The sequence below is a fragment of the Poeciliopsis prolifica genome, unplaced genomic scaffold (assembly GCF_027474105.1).
Source record: "Poeciliopsis prolifica strain line A6 unplaced genomic scaffold, Auburn_PproV2 SCAFFOLD004, whole genome shotgun sequence".
In the NCBI taxonomy this organism is placed as follows: domain Eukaryota; kingdom Metazoa; phylum Chordata; class Actinopteri; order Cyprinodontiformes; family Poeciliidae; genus Poeciliopsis; species Poeciliopsis prolifica.
The window spans coordinates 12,106,745-12,134,606 of NW_026562379.1; the positions used below are offsets into that span (position 1 = coordinate 12,106,745).

Consider the following 27,862-nt stretch of genomic DNA (forward strand, 5'->3'; position numbering starts at 1 on the left):
ACAGAGTGGAAGGGAAGATGGATAGAAGTGCTTAAGAAAATGATGCATCATCACACTTTCACGCAGCTCCTCATCTCTGGACGCTTTGGACGAGTGTGTGCGTCAGTGTATCATCAATTAGTTTGTGCAGACATTTAAATGCGTATGTAGATGTGTGGAGGTCTGGCATGATGGTTGTGTGAGTATTGCAAGTGTATCTGTGTGTGGAGTCCATGTAAAAATGCTGACACCACATTTAAGTTCGAGGGTGGGGGAGTGTCATCATTACTCATCCCTGCCATCGTTGGAGAGAGCCAATTTCGACTCTTCTCCTCTTTTTCCTCTTTTCCTCTGCACCTCATCCTCCTTCATCTCCCTCCACTTCAGAGAGTGCCATCTCTCCGATTTCTCCTGCTCCAAATTGCCCCTAAAACATTCATTCTAATGCTTTCATGCTCTCTGAGAGCCTTTCAGCCCACTTTGTTTCCTTTCTTGAGTTCATTTAACCAGCTCTTCCTTGCTGAGCTGGAGGACTTGCAAAAAAAATAAAATGAAATAAAATAAAATAAGTAAGGCTTCTATAAGGGTGTGCTGACAGAAACATTTTAAGCAAGATAATAAAGTATAGAAATTTTATTTAGTGAAGGTACAATAACAGAAGGTTTTATGTACCCACCTCATTCAGTGAATGAATAAAATGATCATAAAGATGGCATAAAGTGGAGCTTGTTTACCCATTACTGCTGTTGAGATATGTGTAGTTTATTGCAAAAGTTCAGCCTTCTATCAGCTTAACCACCAACAAGTGTTCCTTCTTTGTATTAAAACAATAGTAAGTTGCCAAAGGACCAGTTTGGTAGGTCAAGCAGGTGATCATAAGAATGTATGTGGTCGAGTTTATTCTCCTCTTCCCTGCCCATTTTCACTTTGTCAGTCTATTTTACTTTGTAAATTAGTTTTTAATTATTGATGGAGAAGCATTACAGGTTAATACAAGCCAAACATCTTGATCCTTTTTGATTTGGATTTTGGGATGCGTATCTGCAAGGTCAGAGTTTGCTTTTATTAGCCACTTTCAGATCAAATGGATCTGTTCTGCATGAACACATGACGTTACAAAACCATTTTTATTACAATGCCACTTTGCAAAGATAATTAGGCCAAATGCCCCAAATTGCGCCATCCATCATTTTATAGAATTGCCTTCTGATTCATGACCAAAGAATATTGTTGCTTTTTTTGAGGAACAGATACAAATGTGTACACAGAGAAACTTTTCAATAAAAATATGCTAATGTTCAACTATCTACTGTCCTGTCTTTTTACCTCTTCCATGTGGTTCATTTTAAGTCCTTTAGTTTAAGAACTCAAGTTCAAAAGTTGCCTAAAAACTATATGTAAAGTCAACTTTCAGATATGAGCAGCTGACAAACTTAAAAACAGAACAATTTAAAGTATTAGAAAACCAGAAACATTCAAAAGTTCTGTGTAAAAAAAATCATAATAAACAGAATTTCGACATAAAAATAGTGGATTTAACATAACGGGGTGTCAGTTTATACAGTGTTCTTGTCTTCTTTGCCCACACCACTATAATGGTACACTAAACACACTATTCCATGCGTTCTACACACTCTGTCTCCTCCAGGGGGTCCCGAGGGAACCCAAAGCTTTTTGGGATATACGCTGTGATCTTTGCAGCATATCTGCCTCAGGGTCTTATCTCTCCAGAATGAGGCATTCCAGCCTATGGCTTTTTAGCTGCTTTCCAAGCCTAAATGTGTACAAAACGGAGTCAGAATTCAATATAGCGGTGGAGGAAAAGGTGAAAGGACTTCACAACTTGCTACTAGATTCACTGTTTTATCTCATCTGTGAATGAAATAGACACTTTTGGTTCCCCTTGTTGTCAGGCAATTTTAGTCAATATCTCCCGCTCTCTATAAGCGCATTTGTAAGACCGAATGCTGAATTTCCACAATAAAGAAAACAGCAGTCTTAATAGGAAAGAGACAAGGACTTGGGCAAAACCTCAGAAAATGATTATTGGAAAAAGTAAGTGCTGACCACTTGCCCAAAACAGGATGTACAAGGTTTTGACAGTTGGGCTATTTATTATTCCTCTGCCGGTATTTTTGTTTGTTTTCCACAGTAAACAAAGGGTTGGCTTTTCTTTTATATTTACAGAGTGAGATAATGTCACTGCAATTCATTATTAATTTATTTTGGCTTTTCCTACTTATTTAAAAGGGGAGCCAATAATGTAACTATAACTATATTGTATCTACTTCTAGATCAAAGTAAATGATCTTTATCAATACAACTTTATCACAATTTTCTTGGTTCTCAGGAACTTAACTTGAACTTTACAGTTTTCTGTAGGTCATTCTTTCATATACTTTCCTAAAGCTTTGTATTAGACCATTTATTTTCAGAATGTGGTCTCCTAATTACGAGGACTGGGTTTTAGAATTAATTAATGATGACTAAAGGGGTTACAGCCCAAAACGTAACTTAGCTTTGTAACTTGTTCGTTAAGACACCACAGATTATCTGTGATATCTTAATTAACCACGTCTTTACAATGTGCTCCTCTCCTACTTTCAATCTAACTCAAATAAGGCCATGCTATAATTAAAAAACACTTCCAATGTAATCAAATTATAAAGTAGTTAAATGAATAGAGGTCATCAAAGGCTTAATTTGGAAGAGCGTTCTGCTCTTGTTTGTTGTGGTGTTCAGCAATGAAAATGCCAGCCTGTTAGGGTGTCAACTGGGTGAGTATTTTCACAAAAAAAAAAATACAAATATTTTGAATAAATTATTAAGTTTGCCCTCACAACAGAGCATAAGTTAGGGGTCTGCACAAATGCACAGAAGCAGTGTGACAAAAACAGCAATTACATTTACAAAATGTGAAACCCTTTAATAGAAATAAACAGGCTATTAGATTTATTACCAAGCATCTTGACAACTAAAAAAAAAAATGTTCTTGTGTTCTTTGCTCAGTTTGTTTGCTTTTTTCTCTGCCAGTATTGGATATAAGGTTTTACCAGTTTTCCATCAAGCAAAGGATTTGTTGTACTGATGGATAACAACATACACCATGCTTGGATGTAACTAAAGATTCCATGTTGTGGTCCAAAACAAACAGGACTTGTGTAGCTGATGCCCAAAAGGGACCACTTCAAGTTTTTTTATTACATGTAACTTAAGTATGTTTGAAATATCATATCTTCCAAAGCTGCTAAATAGAATTTATCTGTTGTCCTAGCTTCAAACTACATGTATTTGTGCCAAAGGGTCCCAGAAGAATACTCTGCAGACTTTAAGTAGTCTGCAGGGATTTTTTTCAACACCCTCATTAGGGCCTGTAAGTCCCATGATCAAGATCTGTGATTGCCCCCCAGACAAAACTAAAAACTAAAGGAGACAGACTTTTCTTCTGTGGCTACAACACTTTGAAACTCCTTTCCTCCAACTCTCAGACCAGTGGACTCAATGGCTTCCTTCAAAGTGTTTGCTTAAATTTGTTTTGTGTATTTGCCATTTTGTTTGTTGAAACACTTTGTGATTTTTATCTTGAAAGGTGCCATATAAATACAGTTTTACTTATTTTAAGGTCTTTTGTATGCTGGTGTTCCAATGGACAGCTATCAAAACTGCTGGTTTCAACATTAACATATGAAAGCATAATAAAACAAAACAAAATAAATAAATGTAGCCTGACTTCCCTACTATTGTTAATACAGAATGTACAAGTATCTCATAAATTAATAATACACTGGAATGAAGACTTTGCTTACAGTGATTGTGTTCAGTCTGAAAGTAAAATCAAAGATTTAGTAACATATGACATTTTCTATAACTTCTTTTCACTTTTAAAGTGTTGTCTCCAATTGTTTTTGGATGATTTCAACCCTAAAAAGTTATAGCATCTTGTCACAGTTTGAGAGATTGGTAGGATTGTCTTAAAATGTTTTGGGGCAATCACAAGTCACTTATGAGACATCTTAAAAGAATGTGTTCAGACAAAGTTCGACAATCCTTCACAGCCAGAAAGTGCTTTCTATTTCCTCTCTTTTCTTGGGTCTGCGTTTGATGTTGTCAGTCACTGTCACAGTTAAAAACCATACTTTAAACAATTTTTCCCATGGAATGCAAACTTTTTTATATCCTACTATAAAGATCAGATAGCAAACCCACAAAAATACATTTTACTGTGGTGGAAGGCTTTTAAATTTCCTCATAAATTCTTAAACTGAAGAAATATTTTAAATGATTAATTACTTTATTTTGTTACTGGATTATTGTTTATGAAAATACATCAGCTGGAAAGTAAGCAGAAAGGAAGAAGGAAAAGGAAACACAGAAAAGTGGGATCAGTCCCGCAAATGTAAGCAAGATGCAAGACAGACATCTGTGCAAAAATGGATGGAGGAAGTAACAATTGTAATAAGGGAAAAACGGCTAATACCAGAGAGGGGATGAAAAGTGCTAAAACAGCATTCAGAGTGAGATTAGAGTAAAAGCCAGAGAGGAGGAAATGGGAAAGAAAAGTGCCAAGCCATTTATTATTCTTCTCTCCTCATTCATTCCTCTACTTTTTCTTCTTATCGCAGATCGGGCTGCTGACTGCCAATACACCCACAGACATGCACACACATTTGTACCTCTACCCATATTAAGACTTCCATAAATTTTATTAACTGCATTTATGCCTAACCCAGACATGTTTCCTAAACCTAATCAGTACTATTATTTTCCTAAGCTTAACCATAACCCAAACGCATAAGGATGTGCCAAATACAAACATTCACACACACCCAAGACTTGCTGGGGTATGCCAATTGGTGGAAATTTTCAAGCATGCAGTACATCCATATCCAAGTTTCCCATGAGATCACACAAACGAGAATGTGTAAATATCGTAATAAATTGGAAAACATTGCAAAGACATAAATAGGCATAGATAAAAACCAGAAGCATGTCTGATAAATTTAGGGTTTTCTGGAGCTTCTGTCTGATTGCCCCAGGATAGCTGGAGCTACAATCCTGTAGCCTGCCATCATCAGTGTGTGAACATGCCATTGAGATTTTAATTTGAGATATAGAGGGCAATATAAATAAAATTGATTATCTATATTATTATGATAAATTGAGTCATGAGAAGTCAATCTTTTGATCCAGTTCCTTTACCTCCTTTATACTCCAATGCAATTCACACAGAAACAGCACCCTAAGTGGTTGTTGGAGAAGGAAATATGATTTATTTTTGGTGCTGTCTAAAATATAGGTTCCCATTGGTTCTTTGACCTTTAATACAGTATGCCCTGTCATTGCTTTAGGTGTTCAAGTAAACGTGTAAATCACAACTGACAAAACACAGGAAGGCTCACTTTGTTACATTTATAGGAAACAATAGTTGTTGTAGGAGCTGCCACACACTACATGTTTGGTGGCAAAGATTTAAGCTTCAGGTATAGCTGAGCTGTTAGATAGACAAGTCCTTCAGACGGAGGGGTGCTGTGTACCACTGTGTTAACAAAACACCGTGTGTTCAGATTTGAAAGGCAAATACCAACCTTTATATTGACAGTTTATTGTAACTTTCACCAATCGTCATACTACACATGGATCAGCTTGCAAATTAAACACATAACCCAATTTTTAAAAGTTGCCATTTCAATGCAGATACCATTGAAACTACTTTACATTTAGATGCAGTTAAGGTGGCATTACAATGAGTATTTGTTTGAAGCTCAGAGACAGTGGTAATTATTGTCTTTTAATAGAAAACCTTTGCTGTGAGTTGGCGGTGACTTCTACATGATATTCAAAGAATGGAAATTTCTTGAAACAGTTCCTCTTTAAAAAAAAAAAATCAAAAGAAAAATCACACAAGTAGGTCGGGAATCGAACCGGCTCTCGCAGGTTTGATTCCCGATCTGGCCACCTTTGCTGCATATATATTCCCCCTTCTCTCATTAAGCACTTTCTTGTCAATTCACTATCAAATAAAGGCCAATAGAGCCAATAAAACAAACAAACAAAAAAAGTCAACATTAAATGTTTCAATTTGTAAAGAAATTGATCATAGAGTCGTATTGCATTTGTTTTTAAAAAGGAGCGCTGGCCATTACATTTTAAGGCAAAACTGTTTTGAAACCTTTACAAGCTCTGAGAGTTACAATATCTGCTGGCATAATAAATAGCCATCAGTTGGATTCCAGGCATTTATTTTACCAGAATACTGTCAAAACATTCATTCTGCTTTTGTGTATCTGGCATTCGTATAAGACATGCCCGGACAACCTCCAAAGCCCGGGTCTGTTCAGATGGGCAACCCATTTTCTCAGCTTGTGGATATTGTGCTTTGAGTATTAATTGATAAGTTATTAACGTAGGTGAGGGACATTGACCCTCATCTACAATGCAATTGTCATATAGTGCCACTGAGCGTTGCACTATATAACTCAGCTCTCTCTACACCTCGGCAGACCTTCAGACGACATCCCATTCAATCGATCCATCTCCTGCTAAATCCAAGAAGCCATGTCTCACCCTGCTGCTTAACTCTACAAAATATACCTTTGGACATATCACAAAAAATATTTTAAATGATTAATTACTTTATTTTGTTACTGGATTATTTTTATGAAAATATATCAGCTGGAAAGTAAGCAGGAAGGAAGAAGGAAAAGGAAACATAGAAAAGTGTTTCAGAGTAGACAGGTTCAAGTCGTATTATAGTTCCCCCTTTTATGAAATTACAGATCTGACATGCACTCCATGCATTTTTAATATGTAGTCACAGCTACACTACATGTAAAAAGGATGTACATTTTTTATCCAGTTTATTTTTAGAACCATTTCTGCAATGAACATTTATGCTACTATGCTACTCAAACAGCAGGTGCTGCAGGAGAAATACGAAACACTTAAATACAAAAATGACATCCCCAGATGGATACTGTTATTGTTTTCCACAAACTTCATCTTTTGGGTTCAATGAAGCCTTGCTAATACAATAATTAATAGAGCAACTAATTGCCCCCCCCGAAAAAAAAAAAAAAAAAAAGAAAATAGTTCTTTAACAAACAACCAGTGAAGACCATCGCCTATCGCCGATAAATAGAGGGGAAGACATGTGGCAAATGTCGCCAGGGCTGGGAGTCGAACCCACGATGGCCACGTCGAGGACAAGGGGCTCCATATGTGGGTTGTGCTAACCCATGTTTTTCAAATCTTAAGTATGGCGTTACACTGAGTTCTTGAATAAGCCCTGTTCTTTGGGGACAAGAGGTGTAACAGTTGGTGTTACCCTTCAAAGTATTGTCTGCTCTCCTGATCCTTCAGAATAAGAAATTACTTCAAAGGTATAATTGTAAACAATTTTATATTTCAAACAAATGAAGTAAAAATAAATTAATTGCTAATTAAAAAGAAAAAAAACATTAATCACTCAAATCAGTCACATTCAACAGGCTGCATTAAGCTCCCACTCTGGGTAAATCCTTGATTTAGATCGGAGCGGCCACAACGATCTACCGTAACACACAAGTGACAATCTCAGAATTAATAACGTTCTAAGATCGTAGTTTGGGGTGAAAAATCCTGTAGTTTGAACTATTGCATCAGGCAGTCGGATGTGTCCGTCTTCTCTATTTAAATCCAATGATTACTAAAGGGCAATATACTATACAGACTTCATAATCTGCACTCTTGGTTGAATGCAGTATTTATTTCCACTTTGGCTTTATGTTGTTTCATTTTTATTTAAGTACATTTATTGTTAATGGCGACTGAGAATGTATTTTATTTTTGGTTTTGATTGTTTTATTTATTTTGTGCATCAGTCCCAGTGTTAAGTGTCTTTTGAAAGTAAAGTGCATCTATCTTTGGCAGGAAATCGCATGTATTATTACGTAATTTCCATTAAATCAGTGTAAAAAGGTCTTCAAACAATATAAACCTTTATCGCAATGATTTTTTGAGACAATTAATCGCCCAGCAAAATCTGTCATTGTGACAGGCCTCCACGATGCATAATAAATGCTTTATTATGCATTTTATGGCTGGTGCAATTTGTACTCCGGAGCGACTTATAGTCTGGAAAATACGGTATTTAAAAATAAAATCTCATAACTTTCCATCATTGTGTAACCCTTTAATCCAATATCCTGCGTAAAAATAATATTGGGTTAAATCAACATTGTTTTCCAATACTGTATTTTCAAACCAATTTCGGGTGGAGAACAAAAAGCTCTCCTTCAAAGTATTACACCACATAACACTGATAACAGTTACAATGGATGAAATGAGGATTTTCAATAGAAACTCATACCATTATGAGTTGTTTCTTTTTTGTTTGTTTGTTTTTATATATATTTGTATGTGTGTGTGCCTCTTTGTGGACAATAGAGACAAGGAAGATGAAGAACCAACATATGAGATGGGAAATTACAGTCGGAAAGGCTTTAGATTTTTTTCCAGCAAACAGAGGGGAGAAAACAAAGGTTGTGTCCATGTGATTTTCTGTTGCTGTAGCAAAAATAATGGTTGTAATTAAATGTACCGATGGTTAAGAATGGCAAGGGGAAAAGAATAAAAAGAGTCTTTAGAAAATTTAACCATGAAAACAACCAAGAAAAAAGAGTAGTCCTGGAAGTAACACAACAATGGATAGCATGAATTACTACGTCATAAATAATTACAGTACTTCATGGAGTGGTGCTGCCACCTTGATAAGGTCATAATGACAAGAATACATTCAACCTAAGGAGTGGGTTTTAAAAGCCAAAAAAAAAAAAAGAAAGAAAGATTGCCAATGAGGAGGGCAGCTGGTTTTCTAATAACAAAACTCATAATTTCTCCAGGGAGAAGAAAATTTACAGGCATGTTTACACTCATCTGAATGAATTATCATCTGGCCCTTTCAGGGGTCCAAAGAATTTAATAATCAACATTAAATCAGTATTTTGTTGATCAGAGAAAAATGTTTTTTTTTTTGCATAGCAAATAAAATCCTAAGTCAATCTTGTCTTCAAATCAAGGCGTTGGCTTATATGTCCTACACAAAAAAGCAAAGGATTATCTTTAAAACTTCAAACTTTTCTCGCTGACTATTTAGCAGTTAGGTATAGCTGAAATAAGATGCAGAGATGCTGTGTTTAATTTGCATTAGTGAAGGTTTTGATGGTTAAAAGTCTTTATAGGAAAAAGATAGTTGCTATTAAAGGGATTGCAATTCAGCTACTGAATCTCACAATCTTATATTCAATAAATACAATTTAGATGTAATCGTGTATGCATCTTCTCAGCATAAGTTAGGGCTTCAAGACTTATACTTAAATATTCAAATGCATGAATATACATAAAAAACAACAGGGTTCAAAGGCATTCCAGCTGAAAGAAGATTAGGATTGTCCAGATGCTTCTTGCACACTGGCCACAGAACTTTCACATCATCTGCAGTGATGCAGGTCTTTACTGAGAGAAAACTTATTTTTCGTGTGAAATAAATAAATAATTTTAAAAAGTACATCAGGTGTGTATCTAAAACTGTTACATTTATTGATGAAAGTGTTCAAGGTGGACTAGAAACTAATTTCAAGAGCTGATGTTTTGTAGATGCTGTGGAACCATTATTTTAAATTGAAAAATACTACACAAAAACTCCACAAATGAATGGAAAATCTCCAACATTTCAAACACTGGAAAACAAGCTGAACTGGCGGAAATCTGCAGACATGAACTGACGGAATAGACTCGATTTTTGATTAAAAATATATATATAATTTCCTCATGTTATAGCATAATCTCTGGAGGTCTTCATACACCACTGAATGCCAGAGAGGGACATGTGTAAATAAAAACATAATAAACTCCAATATGCTTGTGAAAACATATTTTTTTTTGTATTACATTTATGACCCTCACTTTAACAGCTTCGTCCATGCAATTGAGTTGCATGGACAATGGAGCTTCATTTGCTGAAGTCAGAAACTTTTGAAAAATTTACGATGCGAAGGTCCAACAAGAATGTCCAGTACTAAATAAAGTCTAAATTACAAAGCATTTTCTGTTTGCTATCTTCATGTCCTAATGTGGTGAAATGAGTGAACCCTTGATTAGACAGTGAATGCTTTAAGTTTCAAACTCTGTATCTATGGTTGCAGCTGACATTTTACGCTGGCTGTTGAGTTCCATGAAAATATTTGTCACATGGTTTTTACCCTAAATAGGCAGCTAATATTGGTAGCTTTATATAGATAAAATGTCATCAAACTGCTAATGTTATTTTTATTATTATTTTATTCTTTTGGTTGGTGAGCTTTCGGAAGTAATAAACCTTTTTATTTGAACTTGCTCTTTTCCATTTAGTAACCAACCCACTGCATCACTTATAAGATACCATACACATTGCCAGGATGATATTGGCAAGAACAGAAGTGTCTTTCAAATACATTTGTGCATTTTCAGCTAAAAAAACTCAAAGAACAGTTATACAAAAGAGCAGTACACACACAAAAAAGCAGATTATGTAATCAGTTGGGAAAGCGGCCTGCTTCTCAGGAAGACAAAGGGGAATAATTACAGACGCATTACTTTTTTGATTGAAACAACAGTTCTGACAATATTAAAAAGGGGTCAATAACTGTGATAAACTAACAGGTATTAGTCCTACTATTGTATATCCACATTGTGTTTGTTTTTTATGCACGTTGTGATCAGTACATAACATACTAGATGCCTGTTTGCTTTGCATAACAGGACCACTACCATGATTGTCAGTAACGTTTTGCATATAAATCATTACTTAATTTGGAGTCAGGTTTTCCAGCAGAGCAACTGTTCTTTGTGCATATATTTTTACTGGAAGTTTAGTAGAAAACACACAAGTTCTAATTATTTATTTTAGACATATGCTAAGTTTCATTCTCATGATTTTCTTTTTAAAAACAATTCCCTTGTCTAATAAAATACTTTGTTTGTGCATGACAACTGAAGTAATGACACAAACAAAAGAATTAGACGTATATTACTTATAATAAAAGTTTTGTGGGACATTTGAATTGAACTGATTTAAATTTATTTGGTAATAGCCCATATGAGTGTAGTATTCATACTTCATGACCACAGTAAAGACTTAAAGCTAAGATCTTATTTCAGTCGTTGTCCTCTAGATACCAACATACAATGCAAACATACAACAAATGGAAAACAAGCAATTTGGGATAAAAAGCAAGGACCCTACTGCTAAAGTTATGTACAAATTGGTAACCATGTCAAAAGTAGAAAGACTCAAAAAAAAAAAAAAACTTTATTATTTGTTTTAATTTAATACACTACGCAGCTGCAGTATAGAAGACACTGCTCTTAGACTTACATTTGTAAGGAACAATATCTTTTAAACTGCCTTTATTGGAAAAATGGCAAATATGACTTACAAATGAAAAATCATTCATCAAAGGCTACAGTAACACAGCAGGTCCTTATGCCCAATTAGGATTGCGCAATCAGACTTCTGTGTGATCCAAAATCTACCAGCATGTGTAAAAGAAGATGTCACACAGCAGTGAACTATTTACAGACGTAATAATGGTTGCTGTCATCTATGGGTCAATTTTAAAGTTATTCAGCAATGGGAGCTGACGGTGTTGTCATAAGAAAAAATCTGAGCAACATCTGAGATAGACTGCGGGTTTTTCTACTGTTAAACAATGCGATGTATTGTATGATCTAAGTGTAAACATAATGGAATTTTTACAAATTCCTTAAATTATTTTCCTAAATGATTTATTTTCTACTTAAGAATAAATTTGATACACGTTTTATGCTTTTTCTTTGTAATTGACAATTCCTCTATGAAATCAAAAAAACTTTGATCCATTGCAAATTTAGCAAAATCCAAATTCCCGTTTGTCCAGAAAAAACAGATTGAACAACTGATTAGGGAGCAAGAAAGGTTTAGGGGTACCAGTAAATGGCATCAAACTGCTGCCAGAATCCTGATTTAGCACCATTTAACATAGACTCCTATGGGACAACAGAGGGCTGGATGCCAAATGTAGAAGATGTGACTTGGTTACCAATGCGCTCTGGGCATAGTTCTGCCTGAAGATGCATATACTGCAAAGTGTTTGTATATAATTACTTCTGCTCTGTCCTCTGACAACTGTCCTCAAATGCTGTTGTCCTGAGTAATGTTTGTTGTTGCGGCACCAGACTGCTGCCAGGGGGATTTTCTACCGTGTTAGGAACAACATTGTGGAGTTGTGATGCTCTAAGTAAAGAGTCGGTTATTACACCATCCCATCTTGACAAGCCAACTCCTCAGGGAGGGCAGAAGACAGGGGAGGCAAAAGGGAGAGTTTTTATTCTCCCTTTTCTTACCTTTGCATAAGGTAAGAAAAGTGAGAAAAGAGAAACATGAGCAGGAATTTAAAAACATGTCAGAAGGTCTTAGGGTTTAAGCTAAATTTGCTTCTTGCTGGGAGCTGCACATTTGGTGGACGGGGGCAAGATGCAACAAAGTATTACAAATAAGAGTAACTGTGTAATCTCCAGTAATCAGGAACACACAAACATTACTGCATTCTTGGATGTATTCTTCCTGCACAGTTTGTTCACACATGTCTGACAAAGACCAACCTTGCCAGCCAGGTTTGCAGACCGGCTTGATGTCAATGTGCACCAGGACACTTTGCAAAGCTCTCTTCTGGCCACAATCCCAAGCCGTCACCTGGATCTCGTAGTGTTGCTGTCGGTCAAAACTCAGCTTCTCTGTGTTTCGGATGTTTCCTAATGGGAAGAGAAGGTCAAAGCCAAGGTCAACCAAAAGAGCTTCTTAATAGGGCAAAAAATTATTGACATGAACAAATCATGAGGGAACTGTTTTAAGCAGGAAATATGGAAAATGATGCAGCAGTGGCTATGTCAGTCTAATGTATTTATGTCATTAAGAAACAAGAATGTGTTGTTGTGTTTTGTGTGTTTATTGAATAAGGATTCAGCTCAGTTTGTCAATGCACTCTCCTGTTTCATACAGTTGAAACTTCACAGAAAGATACACATTTTTTTCCTCAGTCTGAAACTAATCAGACCAATCTGCTGACTTAAAACAAGTTATCCTTGTCATTGAGATGTAAATGGACCTCGACCTGATGAGTTTGCTCGTCTGTGTCGGGTCATTTGTTTTTCTAGCTGCCGTTTAGTTTCTCCAAACTCCTTCCTTCCGTGAGAATCTTAAAACATTTTTTTGGTTGTTTCATATGACTAAACTTCACTCTATAAGGCATCAACCCATAGCTTTCCTGAAGTACGAAAAATGATTAAAATGCTTAAAAACAAACTTGCAGTTGTTCATTCAGGGTATGTATAAATAAATATAATTTATTTATATATGCCCTATATGTATACATATAGGGTATTTATACCCTATATGTACCCTATATATATATATATACCCTAGGGTATATATATATATATATATATATATATATATATATACACCCTAGGGTATATATATATATATATATATATATATATATATATACCCTAGGGTATATATATATATATATATATATATATATATATATATCCCTAGGGTATATATATATATATATATATATATATATATATATATATATACCCTAGGGTATATATATATATATATATATATATATATATATATATATAATATATATATATATATAAAAAAAATTCCCTTCTCACCCACCGCGGGTGGTTCTTATCCTCTGAGCTCGGGTCCTCTACCAGAGGCCTGGGAGCTTGAGGGTTCTGCGCAGTATCTTGGCTGCCAAGGACTGCACATTTTCTGGACTGAGATGTCTGATGTTGTTCCTGGGATCTGTTGTAGCCACTGCTCCAGTTTGGGGGTTACTGCCCCGAGGGCCCCGATGACCACAGGCACCACTGTGGTCTTCACTTTCCAGGCCCTCTCCAGTTCCTCCCTGAGGCCTGGTATTTCTCTAGTTTCTCGTGCTCCTTTTTCCTGATGTTGCAATCACTTGGTATTGCTACATCTACCACAACGGCTTTCCTCTGATGTTTGTCCACTACGACAATGTCTGGTTGGTTCGCCATTACCATTTTGTCTGTCTGGATCTGGAAGTCCCACAGGATCTTAGCTCTGGCGTTCTCCACCACCTTTGGGGGTGTTTCCCACTTTGATCTTGGGGTTTCCAGTCCATATTCTGCACAGATGTTTCTGTACACTATGCCTGCCACTTGGTTATGTCGCTCCATGTACGCTTTCCCTGCCAGTATCTTGCACCCTGCTGTGATGTGCTGGACTGTCTCAGGGGCCTCCTTGCACAACCTACACCTTGGGTCTTGTCTGGTGTGGTAGATCTGGGCCTCTATTGCTCTGGTGTTTAGGGCCTGTTCCTGGGCTGCCAGGATGAGGGCCTCTGTGCTGTCCTTGAGTCCAGCTTTTTCCAGCCATTGGTAGGATTTACTGATATCAGCCACTTGGGTTATTTGCTGGTGGTACATCCCATGTAGGGGTTTGTCCTCCCATGATGGTATCTGGCACCTCAACCTCCGTTCCCTGTTGTCTGAGACATTCACTGAGCACATTGTCTGTTGAGGCTTTGTCCCTGATGTTTTATGGATCTTAGTTGTTTCGTCCTGGACAGTGGTTCTCACACTCACTAGTCCTCTGCCTCCTTCCTTGCGGCTCGTGTACAGTCTCAGGGTGCTGGATTTGGGATGGAACCCTCCATGCATTGTTAGTAGATTCTGGTCTTAATATCTGTGGCTTTTATCTCCTCCTTTGGCCAGCTAATTATTCCAGCAGGGTATCTGATTACTGGCAAGGCATAGCTGTTTATCGCACGGATTTTGTTCTTGCCATTGAGCTGGCTTCTCAGGTCTTGCCTTATTCGTTGGAGGTATTTAGCTGTGGCTCCTTTCCTTGTGACCTCATCGAGGTTGCCATTTGCTTGTGGTATACCTAGGTACTTGTAACTGTCCTCTATGTCTGCTATTGTTCCTTCTGGGAGTGAGACCCCTTCGTGTGGATGGACCTTCCCTCCCCCTCTTTGTGACCACCGACCACATTTCTCTAGTCCGAATGACATCCCAATGTCAGTGCTGTAGATCCTGGTGGTGTGGATCAGTGAGTCGATGTCTCGCTCACACTTGGCGTACAGCTTGATGTCATCCATGTAGAGTAGGTGACTGATATTGGCCCCATTTTTGAGTCTGTATCCGTAGCCAGTCTTGTTGATAACTTGGCTGAGGGTTCAGGCCTATGCAGAACAGTAGCGGGGACAGAGCATCTCCTTGGTATATGCCACATTTGATGGACACTTGTGCAAGTGGTTTGCAGTTGGCTTCAAGGGTGGTTTTCCACAGCCTCATCGAGTTTGCAATGAAGGCTCTCAGAGTCCTGTTGATGTTATACATCTCTAAGCATTCAATGATCCAAGTATGCGGCATTGAGTCATAGGCTTTCTTGTAATCAATCCAAGCCATGCACAGGTTGGTGTGCCGGGTTTTGCAGTCTCGGGTAACTGTGCGGTCTACGAGGAGTTGGTTTGGCTCCTCTGCTATTTACACCGATACCCTTCTGTGCCGTGCTCATGTGTTTATCCATGTGTTTGCTTATCTTGGCCGCTATGATGCCTGACATGAGCTTCCAGGTTGTGGAGAGGCAGGTTATTGGTCGGTAGTTGGGTGGGACTGGACCCTTTGATGGATCCTTCTGGATTAGGATTGTCCGCCCTTCAGTTAACCATTCAGGGTGAGTCCCACTTTGTAGCAGCTGGTTCATTTGGGCTGCCATTCGCTCATGGAGAGCAGTGAGTTTCTTTAGCCAGTAGGCATGGATCATGTCAGGCCCTGGTGTTGTCCAGTTTTCATACCTGACTCTTTCTTGGACATCTGTCACAGTGATGGTTACCGGGGCTTGCTCAGGGAGGTTGCTGTGGTCCTCTCGTAGTAGAGAGATCAGCCACTGTGCATTGCTGTTGGGGACGCCTCCCTTTCCCATATGCCTTTCCATTGTTCCGTCTCCAGCCTTGTGGGTCTGCTCTGTTGTTATTGTTACCCTGCCATTGAGAGTACCTTAGCTGGTTGAGTGGAGAAGCCGGTTAATCCTTCTGGATTCATTCTCCCTTGTGTATCTCTTTAGGCGGCTGGACAAGGCTTGGAGCCTCTGTTTGGCAGTCTCGAGTGCTTCAGGTATGGGCATCTGCCTGTACTTCTGGGTACTGGTCTTTTCATTGCACCCTTGTGGAGCTCTGACAGTTGGCTCACTTCCCTCCTTGTTACCTTGATTTTAGCCTCTAACCGTCTTTTCCATGGTGGGTATTGGGTCTCATGGTTGCTCTTATAGCCAAGTATCTCAAGGATCACTGATGCTGAGTTTGTAGATCAGCTCATTGGTTTCTGTTATGGTGTTGGTAGGGATCGTTCTCAATGCTGCATTCACATTCTCAATGAGACTTTCAGATGGTACTTCACTCAGCCGTAATTGCTGTAATTGGCCGCCGCGGCCTGGTTGTCATTCGGGTCATGATTCTCTCTCTCAGGTCAGCAGCTGTCTCGTTCAGCTCTGTTTCGCTCATTGGGGCCGTGTATCCCCTCACTGGGTGGGGACTTGTAGTTAAGTCCCCACAGTCCTGACATCCGGGTTCCTCCCTTTTGCCGTAGCATTTGTGTTGTATCTCTCAATCTCAAGTTGTGATAGCAGTTGCCGTTTGCGGATGTTGGAACACTGAGCTACTAGTTGTTTAGCGCTTAGTGTTGACTGGGGATGTCGAAGTAACCATTCCTTCCCCAGTCTTTGCATGTAACCCCTCTGACTAGGGTTACTTGAGTAGTAGCATTCCAACAGATCCACATTTTCATCTCTCGCCCATTTCCGTCTTGTTCCAGTAGCCCATTTGTCATCAAGGTGCTCTGGTTCCCCAACACCTGACGCAGACCTTGTTTGGCCGGGCGACGTCTGAGCCGGCATGTTATGCAACTTAGTATCTCTCATGGTATGAGGTAGGCAGTAGCTTGAAGGGTCTTGCCTAAGGACCCAGACTGGATTCGAACCCTGCCCTCTCGGTGATATACTGATGCCTTATGTATTGAGCTATCCAGTCAGATATGCTGTTGATAAGGTTCAGAATCAGGATATATATATATATATATATATATATATATATATATATATATATATATATTCACATAAAACATTGACATATTTAAGTCCCATTTATATATATTAAGGCAAACTTTAAGCTTAATGTAAATACTTTATGTCTAAATCTTTCTTAATGGGACTGTTTTTGATCCTGATTCTGAAACCTTATCAACAGCATTCATATTACATTAGATTATGGTAATACTGTAAAACAGCAAGGGTTACTCTCCATTCTGTTTTGTATACAACAAAGTAGTCAATCTAAATAGTTGTTTGCCACCTATACCACTCTTTATGGATGTGCTCCTACTTTTTTTACAAAGACAGTGTGTGAGTGTTTGCTTCAAGGAGTAATGGTTATTTAATCTTACATCATCATTATGTATCATTGTCAAATTAACTTTAATGGCTTAACGTAATCACTGTAACAAATGAGATCACAGTGGAGATGACAGGTACCTTCTATCTCCTTAAGGGGTCTGATTAACTGTAATGCTTCCCAAAATTGGGTACATGTTTCCATTAAATACTTGCCGCCTCCTCGTGTAAAGACATTGCTGCTTGTTGGCCCCCTGTTCACCTCTCAGTGGTTACTTTTCCGAAAGCAGTAATTACTCATGCCCACAAGCATCAACATTAAATCTCTGATTTTATCAACATTCAGCAGAAGTGGGATTTCTGTTGTCCCGAAGATTTGTAAGCTCATTAAATTAAGCACAGCCATGACTCAGTGACTAATTCTGCTTAATTCAACATTTGCTACAGCACACCTCTGGGAGAATGGGTGGTTGTCTCGTATTTGAAAATGACATTTAGGAGTTATGTAGAGGTTCAACAAGAAATTGGGGCATGAGATAATTTGATAATATTTCTCTTCTAAGGGAAGTCTGTCTCGCAGCTGCTGACAGCATGACCTTGTCCATAAAAAATAGCTGTTAGGCAGTGATTCCTTTGGACCCACACTGGCGTCATGTCAGGAAAGTGTGGTGATGATGATGAAGTATTCTCTATATTTTCTACAAGAGTGGATTATGTGTATTCTTTCTGCAGCCAGAGATTGCTTCTTGAAGACTCCACTTATGCTTTGAGAAATAAAAGAAAGAAGAATTTTCAACGCTTTTTTGGGATCACCACTGTGATAGACTTAGACAAGTACAAAGACGTCAACTGTGGTTAAACATAAACTGATCACAGATTATTTTATGTACAAAATGTGATTTATAAAACATTTATTTGCAAAAGAATTATGATTTTAAGTTTTATTCTAAATATTGATAAAATCTCATCTTTTAGTTATAAACCCAGCTGATTATATCCTGTCATCTTGTGAGCTGGTTGTAGCTTTGGTAACATGTTTTATTATTTTTTTCCAATCCTTCCAGGTGTATTTATAAAACTTTAGCAACAAGCTTTGTTTTTGCTGTTTACATGGTGTTTAAATCACTTGAAATTGAATCTATTTCTAGATGTGCAACAAACTGCACAGCAAAAATCAATGTTGTTGAAAATTAAGTTGTGAGTCTTGATATTGCTCCAGCTCAAAGTGATCCACTTCATTAAAATTCTGAGCAATGTGCTACAATTAGACCTGCTGCATTCAGGCACATAAATCAATCCAAATTTGACATAATAGCCTGGCAGCTTTGCTTAAATTTATTTTATATATGCTGGCGGGTTAAAACTCACAAAAGTTAAGGTCTTTCTACATAGCTGTTCACTAAGGAAATTAGTTTAGTATTTTGTTGCCAAGCAAGAATATGTGTCATTTTAGTTTTTTGAATGAAACAGATTTTTTTACATCACTCTGTTTAAGTGCTGCTGACATAATAAAAACACTGCACATGGTCTTTAATTGCTATTTTTTTTTTTTTTTTGCATAGAACCAAATAAAGATATAATGAACACTTAAAAGAAATCCAAAAATCCATCTTTGTCAGAAACAGTGCTCCTCATATTTTCTCAGACCAAAGGAAATAAATACAGCTGCACACAGATGGAAATAATTCAAGTGGAGTTTGTAAGTGCTGCAATTTCAGCACTTACAAACCTGGCACAAAGCAATGTGTGTCCATGTTGGTTTTCTGAGAAAAAAAAAAAAAAATTCTACATATGTATTTAGAAGTGACTGTCTGCAAAACTCAAGAGAATCATTCGTACAAATTTCAGTTTGTTGTGATTCTATGCACTTTAATTATCCAAGTAAAAACTTTAGCTGACCAGAGTGCAAGAACAAAGCACTACAGTTCTAATTTGACTGCTGATAATAAAATACTCTTCCCATAAAGAGAGCGGGGAATTCTATTCAGTTATTTAGGAGAAAATATAGATTGAAAACAACAGCTAAGTAAAAGATTTCATACCATTCTCTTGAAGCTGCAGTAGGTTTCTTGAGTTAATATGAGGTTCTGTACTATGTACAAATCTAACCCCAACCCTGTATACAGTGACAGATTTACTATTTGGAAATGTTAGATCCCTTTATAATTGTGGTCCAGTTTTATAACAGAACTAGTCACATGGAAGTATTTAATCCACATTTTTCAATGTGCTCTGAATAGTCTTTACATTATTAGTTGATTTAGTTTATACTGCATATTGCATAAAAATAAAAAAAAGCTTACATTAAATATTCAGCACAAGCATGAGTCTGACAAGTTGTCATCATTCTAAATTTCTTAGCATGTCAAAACTGATAACTTCCTTTAAAAATGTAGATAGAAATAGAAAGTGATGAGATATTTGGCCATTTTTTTTCCTCCAGTAACTTCTGTCTCCAGTCGTAGTGTGTTTTCTTTTTAAGTCTTGAAGACTTTTAAGTTGCTAGCATAATAAATGTGTTTAAATACTTCATTTTTGTCGCATTTACTAAGGCATCATGCAATGCTGAATATATTTATTCTCATTTCTACTCACCATTTCGATCTATAGCAAAAGGCGTGTTAGTGGTGGTGATCTGGTAGTTGCAGATCTGACTGTACTGTGGCGAACAGTCCTGATCTGTGGCCTCCACTTGCAGGATACTGTCATAAATCTTTCCTTCTGTCACAGCAGCTCTGTACTGTGGCTCTCGAAACACAGGAGCAAACTCATTCACATCATTGACCTGGATGTGTACCACTGCCCTGCAGACAACACACAGACACAGGGGAGGGGAAAGTTCAAACTAAAGTATCATCTGCATAGAGTGTCATACAGGTTAAAACAGTTTTTATTCCAGCTTTTGGAAATAAAGGCATTCTCCTTGTTCAGTTTACATTTTAGCAAATAAGTTATTTCCCTTTCATAAAAAGAATTATAGCTTTTTCAGTTAAAGTGCAAGAAACAGATATTTGAGAACTAGTTAATATGATAGGATGAAGCAAACAGTAATGTTCCCTTCATCCTCAGTTAATTTCAAGTTTTACATTTCACTTAACCTCATCACTGCTCAGTCATCTCCATGTATAAATCTACAATGAGTTTAAACAAGAATATTGTAGATTGCTTCAGTACAATACTGAAGTATTAAAGTGAGATGTGATGCATGCATTATTTTTTCTTTATGTTATTAAGCTTTATTAATAAAGCTATTAATTATTTGAATTGCTTTAGCTACTGCTTGTCATGCCAGAGATGATGTTACAGAAAGCAAAACCAATAAATCATGAAAGTATCAAAAAGACGGAACCCTCTAGTACCTCACTGGTACTACATACAAAAATATTTGTATGTAGTCAGAATGCTTGAAAAATAATTGAGAAAAATGTTGCTGATCACAACAATCAGATGATAAGTGTAAAATATTTAAAATAAAAGGTTATACTGAAAGCTGTAAGCATCACTATGAGTTTGGTTTCAATGTAAAATTTTGACCAAATATAAAGCAGATATTCAAGATTTTGCTGTTTTACTTATTGACCTTTTGTTTTGTAATATTAAGGGAATATTGCATGGTTCTCAAGATGTTTTTCAAAATTCACTGTTGCTTATAAATAAATAAATTCAACTGTACTTTCAACATCAAATTACGGCAATATCAACCCATGATGCCATTTTCTTTCTTAGTAACTATCAGTCAAGAAAATAGTGTTTAATAAAGGTTTGTTTTCTCCCCCCTGCAACAGCAGATGAAAAAGACAAGATACTAAATAAGCAGAACATAAAATTATTTTATGTAACTGATAAAAACTCATGAGTTAGATTAAATTTTTCCATTTCATTTAACCTCTTCCCTGCTCAGTCATAGCTTTTACTCATTCTATAAAACAATATCTACACTAACAAACATGATATATTTGTATGTGTACCAAAGGTATAATAGCAGGTTAATTTGTATTAAATATTCATTTTTGATTTCCTTAATTAAATCAGACATGAACAAATTCGTTCCTTTTAAAAAACGAACTTGCAAAAATAGTCTTTTGTTTAAATAAATTGCAGGCAGAGATGACACAATCGAATACTCGAAAGCAAAAGTAGTGTGTTGCTTTAAGACAAAGGCATACAGATTAACATGAACCTTTGAGTATTAGCAGCTGAGCACTATAAAAGCATTTGACTAAAAGGATCTGTTTAAAACAATTCAGCTACAACTGTAGCAGACTGGAACACCAGGAGGATGGAGACATTTCCCTTCTGTCTTATCATCTTTGTCCAGCATACACAAACAAAGTCCAATTTTTAAGCCTCAATACAGACATAATTTAATATAAATCCACCCAACAAAGGCAAACCTGTACTATCAAGAAATAAATATGTCAGGAAAAGGCAGTGTTGCTCGAAACAAAAAGAATTTAGTCACATATTTAAAGCTGGATTCATTCTAACACGTTCAGTTAATTAATTTTTACTTATTACACATGCAGACACACGTTTGATCAGGGCATCAATGCTATCTCAGCTGAAACACATCACTGTCATTAACAGTTATGTTGTTTTACATTCATGCTTTCGTTGTTTCTTTCCACTTGCGGCTAGAAGACAAACATTAATAAATTACTTTTAAAAGCTGTCTAGCATTTTAATTACCAAATAAATTAAGTAATTAGGAAACAACAAATATAAATTTCAACTGGCAAATTACATAGTAATAATGAAAGTACTTTCATGCAAATTCATTGCCTTTGCATCGGGTTTCAATATCAACATAGCTACGTATTTTCCAAAGTTTTGTCAATTAAATTTTCTCAGATAAATATTCTGAATTTTTTTTTTTACTGTTAGGTAAAACGTTTTATGACATTTAGTTTAATTATTCCAAAAGCATGCTGTCAGCACCTATGATACCTATTAAATTGCATGAGCTTGCATCTATGTGGATTTTCAATCAAAAATTTAAAACTTTATCTCAATAAAGCACTGATAAAAACACAAAGTATTTACATTAAATAAAGATCTTTATCATAATCAACTTTGCATTAAAACTTTTCATAAGTGTTACAGGTTTCGAGTGTCAGGACTGCTATAACAGTGATGAGGACAATCTGAAGGATAACAAAATAGAAGCCCACAATGATGACTGAAGCGCCGCCTTTGGCATCCAGATTGCGTATTCTTTATTTGTTAACAAAACAACCCTTTTACAGTGTAAAGTATGACTGTTTTGCATAACCATTGTCTTATAAAATTGGTTGACTTCACACATTACCTTTTTCACATTTCCATCCTTCACTTAGATGAAGACAATCGAGGTGTAGTGTATCAAACCGGATAAATCAACTGTTTTAAAGCTCATTTGCCTTTAGCTGTATATCACCTGGCATAAGCATAAAAATGCGCACTGACTTTCACTGAATACCAATCAAAATTAGAATTACAAGACTTACAAAAAAAATATATATATATAACTTTGTTTCAATTTTAACCTGAATTCCCACACTTGATGAACAAAGAATAGTTTCTCTACCTTTTACTTCAGCTACTCTCATGCTCTGAGTTACTTTATGAGTAACTCAGAGCATGAGAGTTACTTTATGAGTCAACAAGCAATTAACACTAAATATTATTCAAACAAATGCTAAACAAAACTCCTAAAATAAAAGATTAGTATGACATCATGACCTTCTAATCACATCCCCCTGTGGGATTTTCTCATTACGGGTTTGCCAAATTTACCCTCGCCTGATAAAACTGGCAACTTTTGGCAAAACAGTGCACAGAAAACGTAACACAGTGCTACATACTGATCAAATAAGAAGTAGACATCTTACAGAGTGGTTTTGGTGTGATTTCACCGTATACTGACCTGAAAGATAGCAAAATAGAAGTCAGCAATGATGACCAAAGTGCTGCTGTCAGTATTTAGATTGCCTTTGAGACAAACCAGAACTCCGCCCCAAAACCAACCTGGAAGCAATGACCCCCAAACATAGGACTACTACTCCCATCCCAAACCCCAGGAAAGCACTATAAATGCAGGCAGACTGACATTCCGAAATGCAAACAAAATATAATTTGTTTACTTAGAAAAGTAGATCAAACTATACATGAAAATAGTTCAATATTATAAAACAACCAAAATAATGTGGTGGCATTTTTAGGTGCAAAACATAAACATGAAAATTGACAGTAAGTCAACGATTACAAAACATTACGGACCAGAACAGCAATCAAAACTAACCTGTTTTTGGGCTTGCTAAAACAAAAATGTACTTGTTTATAATTGCACTTCAAGTAGAAATAAATTATTTTACCACAACCTCTTCAAGTTCTGGAAGCTAGTACAGAATACACAAATGAATATGTGGGAGACAGTGATGAATCGCTGAGCTTTAGGAAAGGTGGGATGTTAATGGTGATGCTAACAGCAGCAGAAGATGGTAATAAGATGCTCTGACAGATGAGAGCAGTACCAGTGTGCACAGTAAATCCCTCAGCCAGCCTTGTTTTGTCATATTAATGCAGTTCTCACATAAACATTTCCCCCTAGCTTCACCTCTTTCCCCAAATAGTGAGTGAGAAAGCATATGCTCCCCTCCTCTGGGACTCACATTTGCGAGCGTCATTATGTATTCATGCACACAAATGAATAGAATATAACTAAATGCAGTAATTGTGAAGATGTCCCTCGCCCATGTGAGCGGGTGTTCTCTGCTGATGGCGCACATCTGGCTGGAATAGACACCTCGTACTCTGGGGTGACTAGATATTTGCGTGTACTGTGAGTGTATGAGTTTGTGTGTCTGTGGCTACATAGTCCTGAAAGCTTGCCAAGCTGGGCCCAAGGCCGCTGTCGCTCCCCATGACAAGTGTCAGTGTGCTGATAGGGGTTCACAACAAGTCAGAGAGACACAGAAAACAGCGAGGGCCTGCGTGACCCAAAGGGTGTCAGAATGATTACGACAACAAACTGGATAAAAAGGATAGGCAGAGAGATGATTAGTCAAATAGTGTCAAGTTCATCACATAGTTAATGATAAAGCAACATCAAGAGCCTTCTTTTTATTTAGTATCATTTATTAACAGGATGATCTCAGTAAAACTTAAATATTAGTTGGAAATGACATGTACTCTGTATGTATCAGGTACTGTGGTAAGCTTATATTATTTAGTCTGATCTGATCTGCCCTTAAAATGCTCCCTCAACACATTGATTTAGAAGACATGCAATATAGCCCCCTTGGTGTTTCACTAGTTGAAAGATAATGACACTAAAACATATTTATATTACCCGGGATGCATTATCAGTCAAGAACTGGAACATTAAACCCCAGTTTGGAATCAAGCTGTGTGCTACATCAATTTAAAGATAGTTTTCATGTAAAATGATCTTGCAGACTGTGGATGAAAGGCAAATTACTTTATTTTTTTTTTGTAAATGGAGTACCTGACTTGGTTTCAAACTCAAGTTCATGAGTAACTTCTAAGAAAAATTGTAGCAATCCCAGCCAGAGACTTCAATCTGCAATATATAATCACATACTTCATTCAGCATTAACATGAATTCAGTGGTTTAAGTCTGCACTAACCTTTCTGTGATCTTCAGTCATAGGTAAAAATTCTGAAACTGAAAAAAATGCATTTTTCACAAGCGCAAGTGTAATTTATTTTGACGATGGCAATCTGCAGTTGCTATGAAAACAGACTGAAATAACTGTATAAAAAGTTAATAAAATTAACTTAATCGCAAAAGTTTTGCTCTGCCACAAAACAACCGTTTCAGTGAGGTCAGGAGAAAGTGTTAGTGAGGGTACGGCAGCTCATATCACCCTGTCAGTCTGATAGAATTAGAAGAGCAGAGAGGTTGCTCTAAAAGGGAGTGGAGCCTGTAATCATCCTTCATTTGTCAACCATGGTTACCTCTAAGGAAACACATGCTGTCTTCATTGCTTTACATCAAAACGGCTTCATGACAGACTACTGCTAATAACATTTTATTCAAATCAACAATTTATCATATAGTCAAGAACAGCAAGGAGAGAGTTTCCCATGCAGTGAAGTAAGATTAAGACATCCCCAAAAAGTATAAGTGCCAGAAGTGACTCCTGAATAGAATTCATCTAAGGTAATGTGTTGCCACCATTGCTGAGCTTGATCAGCAAGGGGAACAGAAAAGGCCCACAGGTCCACTCACTATTTTGACTAAAAACATGGCCATAAAAAAGAATGGGGTAAAAACATTATGATCTTTTAGGCTTTGTGTGTTTTTAAACCTGATAGTTCAGAAGGCTTAGTTTGAAAATTGCCTTTTGTATTACATTTTTAGCTGGTGTAGTTCACTATTATTTGATGTTTTGACAATAAGGTGGAGCTTTTTGTTCATATCTTCTCAGACTTAGAGACAGTTGTGTTTGTGGTCATTCCTTGTTTTTGCATTGAATTCAGTCCTTCATTAGAGACTAACAAGCTTTTCTTATGATTTCAGGCTCTGAAATCATAACCCTTGGATCCAACTAAACAAACTCATTTTATAATTTAATTAAAAATTAATTATCAAAGTTATTGACAACTATATAGAAAAAACATTGATTTAAATTCTGATTCCCAGCATTTCTGCTTCCCTGCAATCTACGAACTTACAAGCATTCAGATCCTCAGGCTTTGTTTCAATCTTCTCCTTTTCCTGCTTTTAGATCATTCTCTCTTTGCATACCCATCTGCTGGTCAATAAGTGACATTTAGCTTCCAAAGTGGAAGCTAAGGAAGACCATAGATTAGAGATATCCAAAGTCAATCCTCAAGAGCTGATATCCTACATAATTTAGATCTCTTTGTGGTTCAAGACTCTGGTAGTAACTTCCTCCTCAGCATGACAATGTTCTTCTGAAGAAGCCTGCCAGCAAGTCATCAATTTGATTCAGCTGTGTTGAACCAGGGAGAGAACTAAAATATACAGGATACTGACTGTTGAGGAATCACTTTGGACATCGCTAATGTATGGTCTTAATTATTTCTTTTCTTGGGGGTTCAGGCAATTATTGCCAAGGAAAATGATACCACTCCTGGATTGGTTGACTTGCAAATGCCAGCCAACATTGCCCTTGAATATTTCAGTTTCCCGATCGGCATTTTCTTTCCAATGTTGTACATATACAAAAATATCTGCAATTATTTTAGTTACACTCCACAAAAAATTCTGCAAATAGGCGTGAAAACTGAACTGCAAAAAAATGGGGTTCACTGTACTACTAACAGGGTAGAGTTATAATATGCTGATTTATCTTTTGCTTCTTCAAGTCTAATTTAACATGCTAATATGAATATAAAAGGAATAATTTATTGAGCTGTTGAATTTTTGTGGCACTGGTAGCCTTTATTTACAGTTATCAGACAGTAAATGTGCAGGAAGAGCATAGGGGGAAGGCATGCAGCCAAGATCCCAATGTCAGAAATCATAACACAGATGGCTGCATCTGTACTAATAGCCTCTGTATATGAGGCATCTGCTCTCTGCTTATTTCAGGAACCTCCCTGTTATAAAGTGTGTTTGTAAGTTGCCTCAAAATACAATGGTCTATCATATCTGTTTATAACTGACACATTTCCAAGTTGTCTCGCTTGAGACATGGTCAAATCAGACAGCGACAGTAGTTAGCATGACTATGATCAGCAGTTTTGACTAAACCTGTACCATCTTCCTCGCATTTCAGTCAAAGCAACTTTGAAATGCAGCTTTTTAAATGTCAATAATTAGGCTTTAATGTGCTCTGAGAGGTTCTAACAAGAGATTTGATTGCTGCATTGTACCAAATTAATCAAACTGTTTTAACCCACATGCTCCAAATATTCAAATATAACAAAGAAATAATAAACAGTAATTTTCTTTTCTTCTTTTAATAAGCTCTGCTTGTTGATTACTGTGGAAATATATATTTTGTTTAAATATTTTTGGTTAAACATTAAGCAAATCTGAGCTGATACATAGAAGTGAAAATGACTGAGCTCTTAAGATCTTAACATGACTGATGTTTGTGAGGTAAAAAAAAACAATCTACAACAAGCATATCAACCTTATTTTCCTTCTGGGTCATATCAAGATTACAAATGTCCTCAAAAGACTGGTTGTGGCAGAATCTATTGATAAAGTACCTATTACCAGACTGTTAAAGTTTTAATAAATAGCTGTCACTGCTGCTACTTCTTGTATGAAAAAAATGTCAAATCTTGTCAAATTGATGTGATTTGGGGGATTACAAATAAGAGCTGCTTTGATTTGATTGATGAAATTATATTTAAGCACACAACTCTCATCTTGAAGGTTCTATTTATATGTCCCTTCGGAGTTTAAAGGGATGTATA

At 36.7% G+C, this 27,862-nt stretch overlaps 1 protein-coding gene across 2 annotated transcripts in view; it reads right to left on the reverse strand.

The window, feature by feature from the left end:
• The window catches only part of LOC129359070 (calsyntenin-2-like), a 264,814-nt gene that overhangs the window by 72,229 nt on the left and 164,723 nt on the right, over positions 1-27,862 (reverse strand). For both annotated transcript variants that reach the window (XM_055028446.1, XM_055028445.1), the window contains 2 exons: positions 20,060-20,268; positions 12,637-12,786 (listed from right to left, as the gene is read on the reverse strand). In XM_055028446.1, the coding sequence (XP_054884421.1) occupies positions 12,637-12,786; positions 20,060-20,268 (359 nt within the window). The remainder of the gene's footprint in view (positions 1-12,636; positions 12,787-20,059; positions 20,269-27,862) is intronic.